At 41.7% G+C, this 21,358-nt stretch overlaps 1 protein-coding gene across 1 annotated transcript in view; it reads left to right on the top strand.

The window, feature by feature from the left end:
- Positions 1-18,148, top strand: part of LOC139389667 (LIM/homeobox protein LMX-1.2-like) — a 53,074-nt gene extending 34,926 nt beyond the window's left edge. Inside the window, exons 3-8 of the mRNA XM_071136543.1 lie at positions 10,152-10,384; positions 12,343-12,518; positions 13,285-13,362; positions 13,786-13,852; positions 15,423-15,584; positions 17,003-18,148. Coding sequence (XP_070992644.1) covers positions 10,152-10,384; positions 12,343-12,518; positions 13,285-13,362; positions 13,786-13,852; positions 15,423-15,584; positions 17,003-17,154 — 868 coding nt within the window. The 3' untranslated portion in view covers positions 17,155-18,148. The remainder of the gene's footprint in view (positions 1-10,151; positions 10,385-12,342; positions 12,519-13,284; positions 13,363-13,785; positions 13,853-15,422; positions 15,585-17,002) is intronic.
- Positions 18,149-21,358: the final 3,210 nt, after the last annotated feature.

The raw sequence follows: 21,358 nt of genomic DNA, 5'->3' as shown, positions 1-21,358 counted from the left end.
CCGGCAGTCTCAGATTCTTCTCTCCAGACTGATTTTAGGCTTAGCCAGAATCTCTGTTGAATAAATAAAGCCCCTCATCCAACTATCCACCATCACAATAATCACCACCTCATTGCTCATAATTAAAACCTGGGCAAACACTTGTCTTCACACCAATATCCTAAGGATGGGAGGAAGCGGAGGGGGGAAACACACATGGGATTTTCTTCCAGATTGTCTGCCTCTCCCTCTCTACCTATTAATCCAGTATCTTTTTAGCCATGGTAAACTCCACAAGATGGACAGGGCTTGGTTTGGGGTAGAGGGGGGCAGGCCCCATTGGCCTCTGCACGGAGCTGTGGAATTTTTCATTAGCGAACAGCTGGGTCACAAGTGGCACCAAAGCCGTCTTAATACTGTGTTCGCCCACAGATTAGGAGCGGAGAAAAGAAGCCAAAACGTGAGGTTTTCCAGCAGACCCTGTCTTTGCATATTTGCAGACCTCCGCTTTAGAGCACCTCATATTACTGTTTGTTTTATTTCTTCGTCCAGGACCTTCTGGGGTCAATAGTAATTATAAAGCCCTCCACTCCAAATGTTGTTTTTTAACCATTTCAGCACATAATGTGAAAACAGATTTTCCATATATATTTCCCCCAAGAAATTCCCCAAATATAGTTCTAGTTTTTAGTAATTAGCACCCATTTATTCAATAAAGGTAAACAACCATAGTTTTTTGTGTCTAACTTTTCTTCCTAGATTGGTGTTCGATAGGGGATCAGGTCATTCATCATCAGAGACCTCCAAATTTACTTACAGAAAAAACTGGAACATTAGCCATTACCCTTGGTTTATTTTATGTACTGTGCTTTCACAGTACAGCCTCTCCATGTTTGAAGGATGATGTCAGCCCTCAGATGCACTAGCTGGTAATGAGCACACAGACTCAGAGCCTCCTCTGCCCTAACTGCCCTAACCTGGGCTGAGTACAGCAAGCCTCAGGTCCACTGTTGTGAAAAGCAGACCGTAGATGTGGGCAGTTATAGGCAGCAGTATACTCTACAACATCTGATAGCTATTACTACCAGTGTAGCTAGCCATCCCCAGCTCCCCCTCTCTAAAGGAGCAATCACCCAGGATGCCTCATTGAGTGGGCCAAGCCCTTAATGGGGGGTCTGTTACACCTCACCTAGATTCGCTTGGAAGGGGCAGACAGACAGAGGACCTGCGATAGAGTTATTAAAAATATAAAATGGGTGCGGAGGAATTTACAGTGGCTTTAAATGGAAGCTGTCCCCAGCCCTCCCTCTGTTCTCGGCGGGCTCTCATTTGCAGAGCATGTGCTGTAAAGATGTCACATCTCCAGCAGGGCGGCCGGGGAGATGGGCCATACAAACAGCTTCAGTTACTGTCGGCTGGACTGACTGGGGGGAGTGAGAAGAAGCAGATCACGATTAATACCAGCCTTGTAATTCACAGCCTTCTGCCTCATTTGTAGACAAATAAATTCAGATGTTTTGAATCGAAGATAAAAGTCCTGTTTAGAGACAGTTACGATGATGTAATGGAATGAAAACCTATAGACAGTCTATTGATTATTACCTTGAATATTATGCTATTAGTTAGTAAATGTGTTCAAACATTCATTTGTTCCTTGTACTGTCGGACTACTAAATGCAACGTAAATTGTATCGGTATATGTACTTATCTATCTATTTTAACAGTGCAGTTGGGGCAGCGGTCAGTTCTGAGTGAATGTACAGTGTCCCCATATGTTTTTAGTGTATGCAGTATGATGGACTGACTGGTTTAAATATGTGTGATGTGAGAATGTATGTGTATTTGATATTTTTAATGTAAGGTGATGCCAAAGAAAAATGTCCATCCAGGATGGACAATAAAGTTTTATTCTATTCTAGATGCACTAATCAGGAAGTTAGTCTATCCTATGTATCGTAAACTCGCTCATTTCAGTGATTTCTTTTATAACCCACCAGGGTTGGGGAGTTACATGTAAGGGATTACAAAACAATTGTAACTGTAATCCTTTACTTTACCAGCAAAAATATTGTAATCAGATTACAGATACTTTGGAAAAACTAGATGAAGACTTTGAGGATTACTTTTAAATTCAGACTGAATGACATTCAAATCAGCATTGAAAAAAAGGCTGTATTCCACCTGAGCGAGTCTGACCACTGTGATGACACACCAAATGTGTTTGATGGATCGCAGGAAAAGAGCACGAATTAAGCTTTGTAGGCGACCGTACAAGCTATGTCTTACAATGATTATCCAACTTGAATAAACGCTTGGAGGTAAGGATGACAGCAGTGGTATAGTAAACGGCGATACGGATATCACTTATTATTGATATCTACATAGCGCATTGATGTGAATCACACTGCTGCTCTCTCATTTAGCAATTTGAGCCTTACGGATTGTGGTTGTTGTGGATGGCTGTTCACAAATCTAAATGTGTATTTGAACCCAATAATGATTGAATTCAAGAAGTTTAAGTTGCCTATCAATCATTGTTTTTGAAACTAGTGGACAGCCAGTGAAAAATGCGCTCTTGCAACAGCTGCACAGTGCTGATCCCAGCCTATGGAATAACAGTGTTTTATTTTTATTGCTCAATCTAATTCATGCTGATATTTTTTTTTTATCCATAGGCCTAATGGACACATGCTCAAACTCGCACACTTTTGATAGACAATCTGTAGTTGCTACATCCATTTTTGTACTAGTAAATTATATATATTAATGTAAAGATATTATTTTATTTTATTATTATATATAGTAACAAGTGATGGGTTAGAAGAGGCCTACATAACCAACCCATAAAGTACTATTTTACATCCATATATGTCCAGCTATGTAAACTTTAACATTGATTTATCCAGCAATATATACATTTTTGTATTATTCTATTGACTCTTAAGGGGAAAGTAATCTAAAAGTAACTATATGTAATCAGATTACGTTACTGAGTTTGGGTAATCAAAAATTTGCGTTACTGATTACCATTTTGGACAGGTAACTAGTAACTGTAACGGATAACATTTAGAAAGTAACCTACCCAACCCTGTACCCCACTCTATAATGCAAAGTGAGTGATGACACTGTCTGTGTGGAAGCAGGGCTTGAATGCGATGTTGCATTGAGTGTCCATCCACAGAAACTACAGCTGTCCAAACAGCACTTGTGTACCTGGCTGCCTGCTCGCCCGCTTAGTTGTGTACTCAGCCTCTTCTGCTGGCCAGCGGTCTCACTGTCCTTTCACATTTCAACATGAGCTTTTCTTTCACTGTGTGCTTGAAGCACAACTCTTTCCCTAACATGCAAAGAAAGTTACCTCTCTCTCTGTCTTGACTACAGAGTGACAAAGAGAGAGCTTAACTGTGTGGTGTAATTTGCATCTATTATAAACTCATGAGAAAGATGGTGATGATGTCACACAAGCAGGCCTTTAAGCTCAACATCAACCCTATGGCACGGAGCACTGGTTGTAAGAAATCACAAAGAATGGCAGTCTTAAGTGCACAACAACTTGATCAATGCTTGGAGGCATGTAGGTGTTGCTTCTAGCTCTGTGTTCTGATTGCCGGTGCAGCAGAATGTCTGGTAAATGATAGACAGAGCCTTATGATAGGCAGCAGCAACACCCTGGTTGGTGTCTGGCCTTTTCCTATACGTGTGATGAGGCTTTCCCAGTGACAGGTCCTTTTATCCTCCCACAGCTGACTGTCAGGTTGTGCCCACAGGGTTTACAGCATCTGGTGAACCTGGAAGACCAACATGCTGCAGTAGACATATTGCAATTTTAAGGGAACAAACACCTGCCATAGAAGTTCATGCATTTTGCCATCTAAAGCGATGTGTAGACATTTGATAGTGATACTGAACGACATAACACAACTTGTTTCACCTCGTTTCATCTCTAGACTAGTGTGGGAAAAACACAATTATTGGCATGTGATCATTTGAATGTGACTAAAAGAGGTTTGCTGTGTGTAGTTGTGTAATACAGTGATATTGCCCAATCTAACATGACTAGCCGGCTGGCTGTCTGTGTGGCCAGAGGCTTGCCTGAAGAAATCTTTCAGCATTCCACTACATAGGAGATCATGTAGTCATAGAAACAGTGTGTTCATCTGAGCCAGACCGGCAGTGGGGGTCAAGTGATGAGAATAACACCTCAGCCCAGACTGTGACTCACTATGTAACTAATGTTTAAAACATAGTGATATCCAAAAACCATGCCATATGTTTTCATTGGCATTTTGGGTCAGGTGCAAATGCGCTCATAGCTTCCTTCAGCAAGGCATCTTACAAATGCCAGCCTCACTATATAGTATAGAGGGAGAGCCCATGTGTGAGAGAAGTGATGGAGATGGCACCTTTGAGCCGTTAGTAGTGTGTACATTTTCCTCTAATGGGTTACTTTTACCTGCTGAGAGTTTAATTAAAAAACAAAGCGGCTCCATTTGAAGTCCATTACTATGCTAATGTTTTGTTAGCGGGGAGGGGGGTGATTAAGCAGGTTTTAGGGCTGACTGGAGCTGGCCCTGGGGACTAGAAGGATGGCACTTCTTATTTGGCTTCATTACTTTCTACACGTGTCTAAACACACCAACCTAAGATCCATTCTGAGACCATACTGCCATGGAGCCATATCCTTTAGGATTATTAAAAGTAATGGTGCTCTAGATTACCATTTTGTTATGCCCTAGTTTTGAAATGTAATTGAGTGTAAATTAACAAGTTTAGTGTTGTTTTAGTTATGATGACAGTCCATACTCTCGCATGTCAAGTCCCTCTCTATGCTGTGTGTTTTACAACTGTGGTTATCACTGTAAGCAATTAGACAAACTAGGGTTATAGTTGAGGCTGCTATATTTAGAACACGTGCCTCTGTGGTCTAAAGTGCTGTCTAGTAGCCAACACAATTGTACATAACAAAGTCATTTTCTAAATGTTAAGGATCGCCATCTATGCACAAAGGAACATCTGGGCATCAAATGTTTTTGCGCGTAACATACATCCACAACCAGTAAAGCTGTTCAACTCTATATCTAATATTCATGCGGTTACTCTTCAGTCTTCCTTGGAACAGAGTTACCATGTTTTTAACAGGAGCTGCTGTTTATCAGTATCCTTGGCCTCTGGCCTCTCCCTCCACCCCTCTTTCCCTCCACCCCTCTATCCTCTGATCTTTCCCTCCACCCCTCTCTCCTCTGGTCTCTCCTTCCACCCTTCTCTTCTCTGGTCTCTCCCTCCACTCCCCTCTCTTCTGGTCTCTCTGGTCTCTACCTCCACCCCTCTATCCTCTGGTCTTTCCCTCCACCCCTCTCTCCTCTGGTCTCTCCTTCCACCCTTCTCTTCTCTGGTCTCTCCCTCCACTCCTCTCTCTTCTGGTCTCTCTGGTCTCTACCTCCACCCCTCTTTCCTCTGCTCTTTCCCTCCACCCCTCTCTCCTCTGGTCACTGCCTCCACCCTTCTCCTTGGTTTCCAGGAGACAGGCAACTTGGGCTCTTGTTGGACTGCGGTGGAGATGGATGGCTGGAGAGAAAGGTCAAGCCAGAGATGTAGCCTGTAAATCAATGAGCTTCCAGCCATGCGGTGTTGACCGATTGCTCCACAGGTCCTCAGTCTGCATTCAGTGTCCGGAGACCTTCCTGTGGCTGTGACCCTGTTCCATACACCTCATCCCTCACGTCTGGGTGATTGACATGGCCAGCCTTACAGGCCCACCCGCTTCCTAGTGAAACAAGGAGGGCCATCTTCAAAGTGATTGTTTACAGCTGTTCCGTGGGTTAATCCTGATCCTCTCTTTCTTTTGAAGGGGATGCGAGGACATAATAGCCTGGGCTATTCTCCCACTAAATTGTTATGCTATTTCTCTGGTTGTTTAATAGCAAAAGGGGAGTAGGTGAGACGAGACCATGTGTTGCTAAATGTACCATGATTATCAAGCCACAAACTCCTCCATTCCTCTTTCTCATCCTCCGGGCTCCTCTTTTATCCCTTTCTCTCAGCCTGATCCTTATCACTGTGGCAGAAGCATTGAAAGTAATGTCTTTAGTGGGAAATCATTGGCAACATGTGGTGAAAGCTTAAGATGTTGTCACACTTTAAGTTGCTTCTAATCTGTTCAAAGGGAAAGTGCATACTTCTGCAGTGGGCCTTAGCAGGAGAAAGAAAGAAGAGGAACAGGGAGGTGAAAACCCACGACTCCAAAGGCTGAGGCTTCTCAGCTGCACTGAGCTTATGCTTTGACCAGACCAGGGATATATTTTTGTTGTTGTTAAATATCTCTATCTGAGGAAGCTTTTCGAACAGTTGAGTATTTTCCATCGTAAAGTACTTTGAGGGTGCATAGCTGAATTCGCCATAGGTGAATGCAGAGTAATGATGAAATGCTGCTGTTCCATTTACTGTTTTACATTGCTTTTAGCAAGGTGAGAGTATAGGTTCTTGTGAATCTCAGTAGAGCTAGCTAGAATGTGAGCATGGCAGAAAAGGAGAGAGAGAGAGAGAGAGAGAGAGAGAGAGAGAGAGAGAGGCAAAGATATTGAGTGCTAAGAGATGGAAGGATGGAAGGATGAATGATTCCCCTGGGAGCCATCTTAAAAGGTATCTGCTGAGATTATCTCTTATTCTACTGATGAGGTCCAATGCTGAGAACGCCTGGGTAAATATTGGCACTTTGCTGCTTGAAACGTGGTCATTGATCCACACTAGAGGGTCTTATGGGCTGATCTGTGCGCTCAGGTGTGGGAGGAGAGAAACGCAGATCCTGACTGCAAACGAAAGCAGGGACAGAGGATCCTGCTGGCTGGTGGTCCTCTTTGTGGTCCGTGCTCTCTCTCCGTCCTCAGTAAATGTACAACAGCACAGCTGCTGAGCACACAACAAATAACAGACTTCTTAACGCAGGCTTCAATAGACGGGTCACTATGGGCAGCAGCAGAAACTGATGCATTCTTTTTTCGTTGGTTAATTTTGGGCAGATTCTGATTTCAAATGGCATTTTGAGTCTTTGAGACAGGATATTGACAAACCATGCTAGCCCAGCACTACACCAACGGCTGCATCTTATCCCTCTTGCCCCATTAGCTTTTACAAAGAGCTTAGCCTACACTTCAAACTGCAGACCCTGTTCATCTTAGGGCTGGAGTCAGCATGACCTTGATAGTTGATGTGTTTATTATAGTATTTTACAGATCAGCGTGATCATCATCATCTGTGTCTTTCCCCTGTCTCCCGTGGGCATGTTCTCCCCACCGCCTGGGCCTCTATCTGCTAATCAGGTAATGGTATGGAGGTTGAATAGCGTGCCTCCCTCTGGTTGTCCTTCACTGCTCACACACTGGTGTTGTTTTAAAGAGCATTCTTTAGGAGCTGAACTTGGAAAGGTATTAAAGTGGGATTAGGCTCCTCCACAATCCAGTGCTTGTGTCATTCAGGGAGCTGTGTTCTCCTTTCTGCACCGCGACCCCCCCCCCCCTCCCCCCCTCTGTTTGATTGTAGCTAGCCGCGGGAGTCGGAGTGACTGGGCCTTTCAAAGGAGAGGGGTTAAATCCCTAGTCCAGTGCTCCCTGCTAATTCCCCTTGTTCCTTAGAGAAGGATTTACTTCTGCTGCCAGCTTCTGAAAGGCCCTCTCTGCCCATCCGAAAAGTCGCCGTTGCCTTCCTGTGGAGGTGTGGTTGCCATAGAAGGGGCGTCATGCATGGATATTCCATCTGAACCCCACTGAGAATGGGGTACAGGGGCCGACAACAGGCTAGAAGTCTGGATTAGACCAGAGGACAAAGCAGGACAGGAAGATTCCAGAAGGGACAAATAGGAATTACAGCACCAAAAATAATGCAAAGTGACAGAGGGGAAATAGGAAAATAATGGCTTACAAGATTAGAATCGTAGAGGAAAAGAAAGAAAGAAAAGAATGGCCTGAATAAGAATGTTTTTATCTGGGTGAGAAGATTTGAGAGAGCGGTTGAAGGTGAATGTGGAATCTGGGACATATCAAAACCATACTAACAAGTCATTTCCTCTGCCTTTCTCCTCTCAGACGCCAATCATTAGCTAAACATTAGAGCTGGACCTCTGGGCTGGTCACCACACATTCATCCCCTCATGTCCCTCAATCCCAGCATGCAACAGTTAGACAGTCCTTCTCTCTAAAGTTATGAATTATTATTCATCTATCTTGTGAATATTTTGATTTGTTTAAACAGCGATAGCCAACATTCCATGCAACTGTAAGGTTGATCCACGAGGACTTTATGTTTTACTCCTACACTTTTGAGGTAGATATTGGATTACAGATGTAGGACCTTAATTTGTTCACTCTTTTGTTGCTGAGAATTTTCCTGCACAGCAGGAAATGCAAACTTTTAGTGTATTCAAGGTTTAAGTTTGTAATTTCTACTTTAAAATCAGACTTGATTTGCCCTAACGAAAAATATATCAACCCCTACAAAAAAATGCCATTAATTATAATCCAGATAATAATTCACATTTCTTGTTAATGCAGGATTATTTTCCTGCTGTAGCAAACTGGTTCAAATTAAGATCCTACATCTGTATGTATGTCCCTGCTATTATCGTTTGACACAGCTTGAATATTTAATGCGTAATTGCTTGCTGCCCATGTAATGCAGGGCTGCCTTGCAAAAGATACTTTGGTCTCAGTGGGAATTAATATTAGGTTATGTTTAAGATTATATGAATTACATATTTTGTTGGAACACAGTCATTTCATCGTTGAGCAGATAAGCATCATGCTGTAGGTCTGTAGGTTGCTTTCACAAGAAGTCAGCTTGTTTGCAAAATGTGCAAAAATATATTTTTTAAGCGATTATCCTCTAGGTTTTTCCATAGTTGAATAATAATCTTCTTAATGTATTGTAATAATTGAAAGATTAAAGCATGCGTGTGCCAATTCTGATATCTCTGTTGTTTTGCCATAATAGTGAGAAAACAGTCTGATTTGTAGTAAATGGCCGCTCAAAGATGGAGCTGATATGAGATGTAGAGACTAGAAACAGCAACCGAACGTGTCTCTTGTTTCAACCATGCAAGCAGCTGCTCCACTGAACTGTGTGGCAGACACAAACTCCCTATCAGTTCTCAATCAGCACCTACAATATTATTAACATGACAAAACCTTCCTTGGGTTTCTCTCCCCTCATATTTAAACATATTCATCACTATCGCTCATCCCTGTCCTGAAACAGCAGATGATGTCAATTGCTGCTCTCTCTCTCTTTCTCTATTCCCTCCCTCTCGCTCTCTCCCTTGCACAATGAAATAGATGTTCACCACAAATAGATAGGCGGCAGCCAGCTGTCCTCCAGACCAACGAAAACAAAGAGCATGCTAATAAAACCAGCTTCACGGCTGGACAAGATCAACCACACTCTCTGCCTCCTTGCCCAGTTAATGATTCTCCTTCTGAACGACAGCAAATTAATTGAAACTCTCCCAGCCACCAATAAAAGAATACAAAAAGTTTGACATCTTCCTGAAAATATATTATGGAAGATGAAGGTGTTAATGTAGCCGTGCACCATAGAGGCTGGTTTAGGATGGCCAGATGAGATTTAAAACAGTGTGATGAGTAGGAGGAGATTAATCAGATATAGTGGGTGTAGAAAAGTATGACGACACAGTGGGCATGTTCCAGTTCCTAGTCATTACTCAAACAGACAATGCTGACAACCTGCAAAGAATCAGATGCTAATCTGACAGAGAAACAGTGATTATGATAAACAAGTAAAAAGAGAAAAAAGGACATTTAATGTGCTGATTCTAATTGAGCATCATAACTGACTGAACCCAGTGTCGGTCAGCTGTCTGAGGCTAAGAGGCATTTAGGTGCCCATGACCCAGCTCTGTTGGAGTGGCGTGGGGATAGGGGGACCCTAGTCACATACACACATGAACTCCAGTCAAAGGGACCACTCACTGGTACTGGCTGCCCGCAGGATCAGCCACAGCGGCCTGCCACCCTCAAACCCTGTTAATCAAAAGCCCATGACAGGTCAAGCTCGGGAGACTATGTTGACCCCCCTTGATTCTGTGATCAGATTGTGTTATTAATGTAACGTACGTTTTTTATTCATCTGATTAGTAATGGTACCTTTTCTCTCACCTTCCATAGATTATTTGCCGCCAAGTGCAGTGGATGCCTGGAGAAGATCGCCCCCACAGAGTTTGTGATGCGTGCTCTGGAGTGTGTATACCACCTCAACTGCTTCTCCTGCTGCGTGTGTGACCGGCAGCTGAGAAAAGGGGATGAATTTGTCTTGAAGGAGGGCCAGCTGCTGTGTAAGAGTGACTATGAGAAGGAGAAGGACCTGCTCAGTTCTGTCAGCCCGGACGACTCCGACTCAGGTAAGACCAAATCCTATCGCAGTCAGTACAGTACAATACAGTACACGCAGAAACAGAAGAACACACACTCGCACTCACGCAAACACAGAAAAGTATGAAAACGTATTCTGGGTGAGACCCACAGTTTTGAGTGATTGTATTCAGTCATTCATTCATTTTATTCTATGTACAATGGATATTATGGGCAGGGAGCAAAAATGTATTGGGCTAGGAAGTGGAAACAGAGAAGACAAAAATGTATTGGGCTAGGAAGTGGAAACAGAGAAGACAAAAAGGTATTGGGCTAGGAAGTGGAAACAGGGAAGACAAAAAGGTATTGGGCTAGGAAGTGGAAACAGGGAAGACAAAAAGGTATTGGGCTAGGAAGTGGAAACAGAGAAGACAAAAAGCTATTGGGCTAGGAAGTGGAAACAGAGAAGACAAAAAGGTATTGGGCTAGGAAGTGGAAACAGAGAAGACAAAAAGGTATTGGGCTAGGAAGTGGAAACAGAGAAGACAAAAAGGTATTGGGCTAGGAAGTGGAAACAGAGAGGACAAAAAGGCACTGTATTAATGTCTTGTTGGGTCCTTGTGCCGGCGGGCTCTTTTGCTGGAAATAATTAAATCGGTGTATCATGATGACTGACGGGAGGATTTAGGGCCTTTCGACAGAGGGCCGAGCGGAGCTCCTCTTATCTTCTCCTCTGTACCCCTCGCCTCCACACAATGAGGCATCTCGCCAAGCCTCACTGTTCAGACCCATCTGGCTCTCATTTAAACATGCACACAAAGGCAGAGAATTTGTCAAACACATCTGTCTGTGTCAACTTTTGTCAACTTAAAGGAATATTTATTTTACTTCCACGCTTCGTTTTGTCCTAGTGTAGCACATGGGCATTCTTTTGGAGTGTCTCCAAATTCAAGATTTTACATGAACAGAGGTTAACCTCGGCATATACAGAAAATAAAATATAGAAATCAACTGGTGAAATACAGTTTAGCATACTACACCACACTATTTACAGTAGAGAATCAGAACCAGATGACAGCAGACAGAACGAAACCATCATGTATGCATCTCCAAGCCATCACAGGAAGCCCACATCATTTGTTGCTTTAATTGAAAGTGCTGCTGTTTCTGAGAACACTGCTTTTCACTCACCCAGGCCTTGAATGTTGTAATGAATGCATTAGGGATACATGATTTAACATTGGATTTGATCATTATCTTTGTAAACTCATGAAGTTTAGCATTTTAAGTACGAGTATCTTTATATTATGTACACTGACATTGCTTGTTAGATTAATGATCTAATGTCCATCACACTATGTGATGATAAAAGATGGCACATTATGTGTGCCAATGGACAGACACCAAGATCCCTTTATGGATACATCCAATTACAATAGACAATAACAAAACCCATCAGCTTTCCACCTTTTGGTAAGAATGTCTTAGAACCTTTTCCAATTGTATTCTTTATGAATAGCATCTTTATAGTATTTTTGTCTGTTGGGACCCAGTGTACATTTTACTATTATTTTCAGGTTCTGAAATCTATATTTGATATTTCCTCTGATATTTTGAGTTCATTTCCCATATGTGGTCATGCTGCCTTTTCATGTTGTGGTGGATCCGCTCTGTACTATTCTTACCAAAGATGTATTTGGTGTAAAACAGCCAAAGCTGAGTGTAATTAATTACCAATGACATAATGTCAAATCCAATGACAAATGTGCATATAACATTGTGCTTTTCTGGTAAGTCCTCTGAAAGTCTAATCGTGCACGTGGCCTATTCGTTTTGTAATAAATTCATAAGAAACTATTAAATCCACGTGTCTCCTTTCATTATGGATACTCTTGTGGAGTCGGAATCTCTTGGAATTGGAATGAACATCTATTTATCAGCAGACTTTCTGAGAAGGTGTCAGCTCAAACCCATACTGATATTGGTGAAAAATGGTATCTCCATGCAGAGAAAAGCGACGATGGGGATCTGGGTATCAAGCAGGAGAAAGGCACCGGAGGCCAGGGCAAGGGAGATGATGGGAAGGACCCCAGAAGGCCCAAGCGACCACGCACCATTCTGAACACTCAGCAGAGACGAGCCTTCAAAGCCTCCTTCGAGGTGTCCTCCAAGCCCTGCAGAAAGGTGAGATCTTCTCCTCTCCTCCACATGACCTAGTCACCACCAAAGCAGCTCTATTTTCACCAGACAGACAGAGTTAATCCCACTGTCTGCCTACTGAACACTCAACAGAGGTGAAAACTAACACTTTGTTTAACCTCTAGCACGAAGGCGGCTAGCTGCAGTTTGAGCACAAAAGTAGCTACGAGGAACAAGTGTATTTAGGCTACAGAGAATGACCTGAAATAATGACCTAGATTGGGAAAACTACTGTAAATGTCTGCACTGCTACAGTATACACACAGTATGAACTGAAAGCTGGCATTTGTGAGAAGAGAAGCAACAAATCCTATCTTTTAAGCTTACTTTGAGTTGTTTTTGTAGTATACTGTAGATGCAAATCCAATACTAATACTTCATAATATCCCCATGGACAGACTGACATGTGGAGAATTGGAGGAATGCCATGAGGCCTACAGTAGTTTTACAAATAAAATTCTCAAATTTGAAAAATCTCCAGCACCTCGGAGCTGTGCTTTGAAGTGGCTAGCAACACTCTGGTCTGTGTTAACTGAGGTAGAGGGTAACGCAGCCCATCTGCCCTGCGCCAAATGACATTCTGAAAGAGAGGAACTGCATCCATAGTGGAGGCCCTAAAAGCATTCACTGCACCCGCTCCAAAGCTTTGAAGAGGCAGTAACCAATAGGTCCAAAAGGACTGCCACAATCTGTAGTTAGGTGTTTGTTTTCTTGTGGGATGTTGAAATGCATTTGTGTTGACTTGTTAAAGGTAAGGGAGACCCTAGCTGCTGAGACAGGCCTCAGTGTTCGTGTGGTGCAGGTGTGGTTTCAAAACCAGAGAGCCAAGGTGAGAGCACAACCACCAGAAAGGCACTGTTTGTGATAATTATGTTATTTGTTACTAATCAAGAGTCCAATGTAGTAATAGCAATGCAGTACACATAGATTGGCAGGAGTGTTCAAACATTACAGTATTGGAGCTAACAAATCACCACAGATATCAACAATACATGTAACTATTTCATTGCATTCCATTTAACTATGTAAAGTTCAAGTGCAATGCATTCAAATCTACCTCAGTCATACGTTGGATGTCTACATCCACCTCCTTTTTTGATATTATCTTAAAAAGCCTTTGATAACAAAGTACAGTCAGATACGTGTTCCTATAGTTCACTCAGGGGTGAGCAACAAGAAGCATTGTTTTCAAATGAAAAACAGCACCTTAGTTTGGGGAGTTACTTAAAACTCTGTCTTTTTTTTTTTTTAGATGAAGAAGATGGCAAGGAGACAGCAACAGCAACAAGAACAACAGAATTCTCAAAGGCTTGGCCAAGGTACAGTATACAGTCTACAGTTTGGGCTGAAGAGAGCCAATAACCACTGCCCCAGAATAATTTTCAACAGCCTTTCGGTAGTTTAAAAACAGATGTTACTGCTTCCGTATTACCATGGCTTTAGACAATTATTTTGCATTTGACATGGTGTTAAAAATTCTGATCTGGGATTATCACATAACATAAATAAAAATGATGATTCAGCCAGCTAAACGTGCAGCATGGCACTTCAATGAGAAACACAGAGGCAGGATAATCACATACTGTATACCACAGCTCTGTGTGACCACTCCAAAAGATGGCATTAATTGAGGCAACATGCAAACCTTTGGAGTAGAACGGACGTAATGGCTTCTGCTCGTGTGTGACCTCCCACGCATTAGCCCTAGTTTCCACTGGTGTGTGATGGGGGGAGGTGGAGGAGGCTAGCTAGCGTCTGTGGCTCCAGTCAGGCGTGGTACATGGGAGACCGTGTCAGCTGTGTGTGTGGGTTGGGAGATTTACAAATGAGAACCTGTTAATCAGTCTTGTATATAAAATGACCCATCCTGTGTGAGAACTGTAGTCCCCATGCTGTAGCCAGGTCAAACACTCACGTTCCCGTTCAGAAACTCCACTCCTGTAATGACGTCATACAAACTGTTTGTCAGGGTTAGAGCCACACCAACAAGGGTTCAGAGGTAATCTTCTCAGAATTCAAGACAAATGCCTTGGCACTGTACCACACCGTGAGGAAGAATCACTAGTAAAATGTTCACAAATCATATTATATTTGGAATTTTAGATAAAATGGTAGTAATGATATGATTCCAGGCATGTATGAAAGCTTAATTGAAAAACACACATCCACTATGGAGAAAGGATTTGGTTTCACAATCTTGTAAGAAAACACAAGATATATAACAGTGAGGAGGAAGAATCTACACAAAGTATACACAAGACAGAAGATACACGATTTAAGAGATGTTGCACACAGTACATAAATATAGCTGTACAAGCTAAAGCAGCTACCTGGAAATCCCAAGGCTTACATTGACATTGTATTACTCAACAGCTCTAGAATATTTTGTAAAACTCTGTAGGGAAAGGCATACAGTATGCCCTGAAATGCTGTTGCCCAAAAGTGCATATTGTGAATACTGGATAGGATAGTATGTGAGGAGATATATGTATTTTAGATAACAACATTTACTGAGTACAGTTAACTTAAACAAGAAAGCATTACAGCAGACATATGTGATGGAAACTTCTGGAACCCCAAATAAATGAATGACAGACATCTTTTCACAAGGGCTCACCACTGTAAAGGAAAGTGCAGGGTGGTGGGCTCCAGTCTCAAACCCACAAGGGCTGTGTGTGCGTCCCACTCACCGCTGAGTGAGTCAAGAGCTGCCTTCTTCAAGGGAATGCTGGGAGAATCTCCCTTGGCCACAGCAGAGCAGAGAGGGTTTCCATGGAGACAGTGCTCATGGTCTAGTTTCTGTATTAGATTTAGAGTTGATGGTTTTCCTCCCAGGAACACAAGAGTCTTCATGTAAAGTCTTTCTCCACGTGGTTGGCTGTGTTTCAGAGGTGATGTCCAATCGGATGGAGGGCATGATGAACTCCTTCACGCCACTGGCCCCGCCCCAGCAGCAACTGGTTTCCATGGATCAGAACGGCTACAGTACAGACCCCTTCCAGCAGGGCCTCACTCCCCCACAGATGCCCGGAGACCACATGAACCCATATGGTGAGCAGCCACCCCCCTACCCCCCTGCTCAACCTTACATGCTCCCCAGTGTGGGACATGTGTTCAGGCCACAGAGCCCTGGCTTAGGCTGCTCGCACAAAGTACAAGCAGCCCCCTTCCACATGAGATGACACAAACATACTCACAGGCCACTGGTTTATTTTGAAGTTCATTTCAAAATCAATCCAACATGTTTTCTACTCCCCCTCCCCCTCCCGCCCCACAATCACTCAATACGTTCTCTCTGTCTGTGTATGGGGTTTAGTGACATGCAATGCTATGCTATCTGACAGTTTGCATTGCGGACTATGTGAGGAGCTTTTAGATAATCCAAATGGCTTGCGGTAAATTATAATCAAAACAATGGTGAGAATGATGAGTGAAGTAATGTACCACGATGCGAAATAACCATTGTATGTGACAATCACAGGGATTTTTATTTGTTTTTTTTTTCATTTATCCTTTATTTAACTAGGTAAGTCAGTTAAGAAGAAATTCTTATTTACAATGACGGCCTACCAAAAAAACGCAAAAGGCCTCCTGCGGGGGCGGGGGTTGGGATTCAAAAAATAATAATATATATATATAGGACAAAAACACACATCATGACAAGAGAGACAACACAACACTACGTAAAGAGAGACCTAAGACAACAATATAGCATGGCAGCAACACATGACAACACTGGGATGCAAACGCAAACAAAACACAAATGTTTAAATAAAACTTGATTCAGTTATTTTATTCTTCCGTTTAATTTACATATACGGGTTGAAATTGGTAGAAGACAATTTTGAGCAGTGTCTCCAACCCCATAAAGATCGTTTACTAAACGTAATATCATTTCTGAATGCCTCCATTTTGTGTCTTGCAGTTGCAACACCCAAAGTCCCAGTCTCATCACACTTCTTCTGTTTTTATGGGATAAATAGAGGGAAGGATGATATTGCCAAAACATTAAAAGATATGTCTCTTCATCACTCTATCCCTGTCTTTTGTAACAGTGTCATTAAAATCGGGAGTGCAATAAAGTTAACAATTCCCACAAGAAAAATAATAGGAAGAGAAATTATGAGATACGTAAACATTTGCTATTATTGAGCTCTTTTGGATAGATGCCTCTTGTTGACATGTTCCTCTCAGATCCATAGTAACTGTCCCAGAGAGGGACAATGCTTTCAGAGAGCTATTGTCAAAACAGTTTTCAGAAGTGTAATGGAATGTAATAACAATCATTCAAAGTGGGCATCAAGACTAACAATTATACCTTTGCAAGACAGTCATAAATATATCAGATTTATTATCAGTGCAATTGGAAGTTGCAGTTTGCTTTTATTCAATGCCCCGTGTATAGTATTTTCTTTGACTGTAAATTATTATATTGTTGCAACTATTTTTTCTCTTTCTCTCCTTTATAGGTAATGATTCAATTTTCCATGACATAGACAGCGACACATCTTTAACCAGCCTCAGTGACTGCTTCATGGCATCTTCAGAAATGAACATGCAAGCACGTGTGGGACCCATTGACCGACTCTATTCCATGCAGAACTCTTACTTTGCATCATGAAAGAATCACATACAGAAATTATATTATGTAATATAGCAGATCATCCACAAACTCTGCTTCTCGCCTTCCTCAACTGCCTCACATCAAGGAGTTTCCACACTGCTATGGACAAGACAGAAGCAACGACCTGTTCCAATGACTCCTGGATCATGTGCAGACATTGGACTCAAACAGAGAAAAATAGTTTCTCAACAGTGGAGATTCCCTGGGAAAAAAAAACAATTTTCTTCTTTTTTTCTAGAGATTATTGGTAACATATTTGTATATTACTGCCAGAAAAGTTGCACACCTTTCTTTGTCAACAAAAAGAAAATCAATGGAGCCACCGATTTTAAAAATGCAAACCAAATACTACAGGCCCACCAGTTATCATAATGCATGACTTCATAGTTAATCGTATGACCATAAAACTGAAAAACCCAGAAAAAAAAACCTGTGAGTTGTTGAGATGTGTCCACTTTATAATGCATCCAGCATTAGCATTTTGATCACATTGATAGTTTTAGCCCTAAAGAGAAGATATTGTGTTCATAGTAAATAGACAGTGTGTTCACAGGAGACAATGTGGGTATGTGTGTGTGTATTTGAGTAAGAGTGTGTGAGAGATATTAACATTCAGAAAAAGAAAGATGCATTGTGGTGTCCGTTTGGTGTAAATACTTTCCCAAGCAGATTGGTTGTGCATGTTAAAATGGAAAACATTCTATTTATTTAACTATAACATGCTCTTGAAGGTACTTATGAATCTGAAAAGCTTTATTTAAACAGGAGAACATTTTGTTATGTAATTAGTGAGTACATGATTATCACAATTCATTTGTATGCCATTTAATTATGAACCATAACCCTTTTTTCAGACTGGCTGTAAATGAGCAAAATTGTGCTATTTATTTCATACAGACTTGAGACCATGTCAAATGTACATTTTCAATTGTTAAGAAATTGCTAAATTACCAAAGTCGATTGGTTCATTGAATAAACAATATTTCTTCTCCTGATGATAGCTTAATTCATGCTACACTGAAACACATTTGTACTAAAAAGACTGAACCTCATAATAGCAATTGCATCATTTTGTGACCCAGAAGGAATTGTAACATGTATTTTCATGGTACAGAAGTTGTTATAGAGATGGAACGCAAGGTTTGTAGTTTTTTGGATTAAACTGTGTGAATGGATGAAATTTACAACCATGTTCATTTATGATTTGAGAGAGAGAGAGAGAGAGAGACAGAGAGTAGAGAGAGAGAGAGAGAGAGAGAGAGAGAAAGAGAGAAAGGGAAAGATGAGTAGTTTGGGTCACAGAGAAAGAGAGCAGGATCATTTAACATGGCTTGAGTAGGCTCCAGACACCCACCCTTAATTGCTAATAACCCATCCGCAACCGCCCGACAATATGTGATAAAGTGAAAATCTGAGGTCTGCACCCGACCCTTACCCGCAAATATAGAAAATGTGCTGTACAGTTCACTTTTTTTCTCTTGAACATTTATTGAACAATGACGGTTTTCTTCAACATTTCCTAATTTGTTTATTGAATATTTAGGATCTACATTAGCTTTTTCTGCCCAAGTTCCCAAAAGCATTTGGAGATTGGCATGTACTTGGCATGCATACAGTTAGGACCTAAAGCTTAAGCACTAATGCCAGATACAAATAATGAAAGAAAAACCTCTGTATAACATATAGATATGAATTGCACAAGAATTATACATTCATGGATGTTTTTTTCCCCTTATCTTTATTCAACCTGCCCACCACGCACCCACCCTTCATCCACACAACATTTCATGATCCTAAACCCGCCCGCCCTACGGATATAACCGCAGGGAGGACGGGTTATGAGTCAACCCGTGTATCACTACCAGACACCCCCACCAGTACAGCCTGGAGGGGATGTAGCACGTAGCTAGGAAGGCAGTGGCTGCTTGAATGTAGTCTAGCTACCACCTGTGTGCTCCTTCATCTACCTGACAGCTCCTCAATGCGGTCAGACAAGCTGACATTTCCCCCAGATCCCAGCCTGGCCACCTGCCTGCTGCCTACAGTCTCTTCTAATCATGAGGGGTTATCTGAGCTCTAGTTTATCAATTCAAAATCAAATCAAAATGTATTGGTCGCGGACACAGTATAGCTGATGTTATAGCGGGTGCAGCAAAATGCTTGTTACTAGCTCCTAACAGTGCAGTAAAATGTCAAACAAGTACACAAATAAAGCAATTAAAAAAAACGAAATTAAGAAATGTCGGAGCTAATTAAATTAACAACCCGAATATCACAAGAAATCTAAATGCAATCTATACGTATATACTGTACACCAGATTAATTTACATAAGATATACTAGGTAATGTACAGTACAGCAGAACAGAAAATACAGTATTAGAATGAGGCATTACTAGAATACAGTGTTTAAGTTAACATTACAAAACCTCATGGCAAAATGTATAGAATTGCAGGAAATTAACTTCCAGACCAGAGTCCGGAATATAAATATTCAGTACCAGTCAAAAGTTTGGACACACGTACTCATTCAAGGGTTTTTATTTATTATTTATTGTATACCACCACTACCTTTTCACAACACAACTGATTGGCTCAAACACATTAAGAAGGAAAGGAATTCCACAAATTAACATTTAAGAAGGCACACCTGTTAATTGAAATGCGTTCCAGGTGACTACCTCATGAAGCTGGTTGAGAGAATGCTAAGAGTGTGCAAAGCTGTCATCAAGGCAAAGAGTGGATAGTATGTGAATAGAAAAGGTGTGTACAGCAGTAGTTATATAGGATGAGGCATGACTAAAATACAGTATATACTGTACACTGAGTATACAAAACATTAAGAGCACCTGCTCTTTCCATGACATAGGTGAATCCAGGTGAAAGCAATGATTCCTTATTAATGTCAACTGTTAAATCCACTCCAATCGGTGTAGATGAAGCAGAGGAGACAGGTTGAAGAAGGATTTTTAAGCCTTTAGACAATTGAGACATGGATTGTGTAAGTGTGCCATTCAGAAGGTGAATGGGCAAGACAAAATATTTAAATGTCTTTGGACGGGGTATGGTAGTAGGTGCCAGGCGCACTGGTTTGAGTGTGTCAAGAACTGCAAAGTTGCTGGGTTTTTCTCAATCAACAGTTTCCCTTGTGTATCAAGAATGTTCTACCACCCAAAGGACTTCCAGCCAACTTGACACAACTGTGGGAAGCATTGGAGTCAAAATGGGACAGCTTCCCTGTAGAATGCTTTCGACACCTTGTAGAGTCCATGTCCCAACGAATTGAGGCTGTTCTGAGGGCAAAAGGGGGTTCAACTAAAAATTGGAAAGGTGTTCCTAATGTTTTGTGCACTCACTCTACATATAAAGTGGGCAAAACAATATGTACACATTATTAAAGTGATCAGTGACCAATGACTCTATGTATACATAGGGCAGCAGTTTCTAAGGTGCATGGTAGAGTACCGGGTGGTAGTCGGCTAGTAACAGTATCTGAGATTCAGGGCAGGGTACTGGGCGGAGGCCGGCTAGTGATGACTGTTTAACAGTCTGATGGCCTGGAGATGGAAGCTGTTTATCAGTCTCTCAGTCTCTCAGTCCCCAGCTTTGATGCACCTGTACTGTCTCTACCTTCTAGATCAGTGGTTCCAAAACTTTTTATAGTCCCGTACTCCTTCAAACATTCAACCTCCAGTTGCGTACCCCCTCTATAGCACCAGGGTCAGCGCACTCTCAAATGTTGTTTTTTGCCATCATTGTAAGCCTGCCACACACACACTATATAATACATTTATTAAACATAAGAATGAGTGTGAGTTTTTGTCACAACCCATCTAGTGGGAAGTGACAAAGAGCTCTTATAGGTCCAGGGCACAAATAATAACATAATAATAACCAATAATTTTGCTCTTTATTTAGCCATCTTACAGATGACATTTTATTGGTTCATCAAAAATGGTGAATAACTCACCACAGGTTAATGAGAAGGGTGTGCTTGAAAGGATGCACATAACTCTGCAATGTTGGGTTGTATTGGAGAGAGTCTCAGGCTTAAATCATTTTCACCACACAGTCTATGCCTGTATTTAGTTTCATTCAAGTGAGGGCTGAGAATCCACTCTCACATAGGTACGTGGTTGCAAAGGGCATCAGTGTCTTAACAGGAGGATTTACCAAGGCAGGATACTCTGAGCACAGCCCAAT

Source organism: Oncorhynchus clarkii, chromosome 30 (assembly GCF_045791955.1).
Source record: "Oncorhynchus clarkii lewisi isolate Uvic-CL-2024 chromosome 30, UVic_Ocla_1.0, whole genome shotgun sequence".
Classification (NCBI taxonomy): domain Eukaryota; kingdom Metazoa; phylum Chordata; class Actinopteri; order Salmoniformes; family Salmonidae; genus Oncorhynchus; species Oncorhynchus clarkii.
This window is presented reverse-complemented; position numbering and strand designations above follow the sequence as displayed.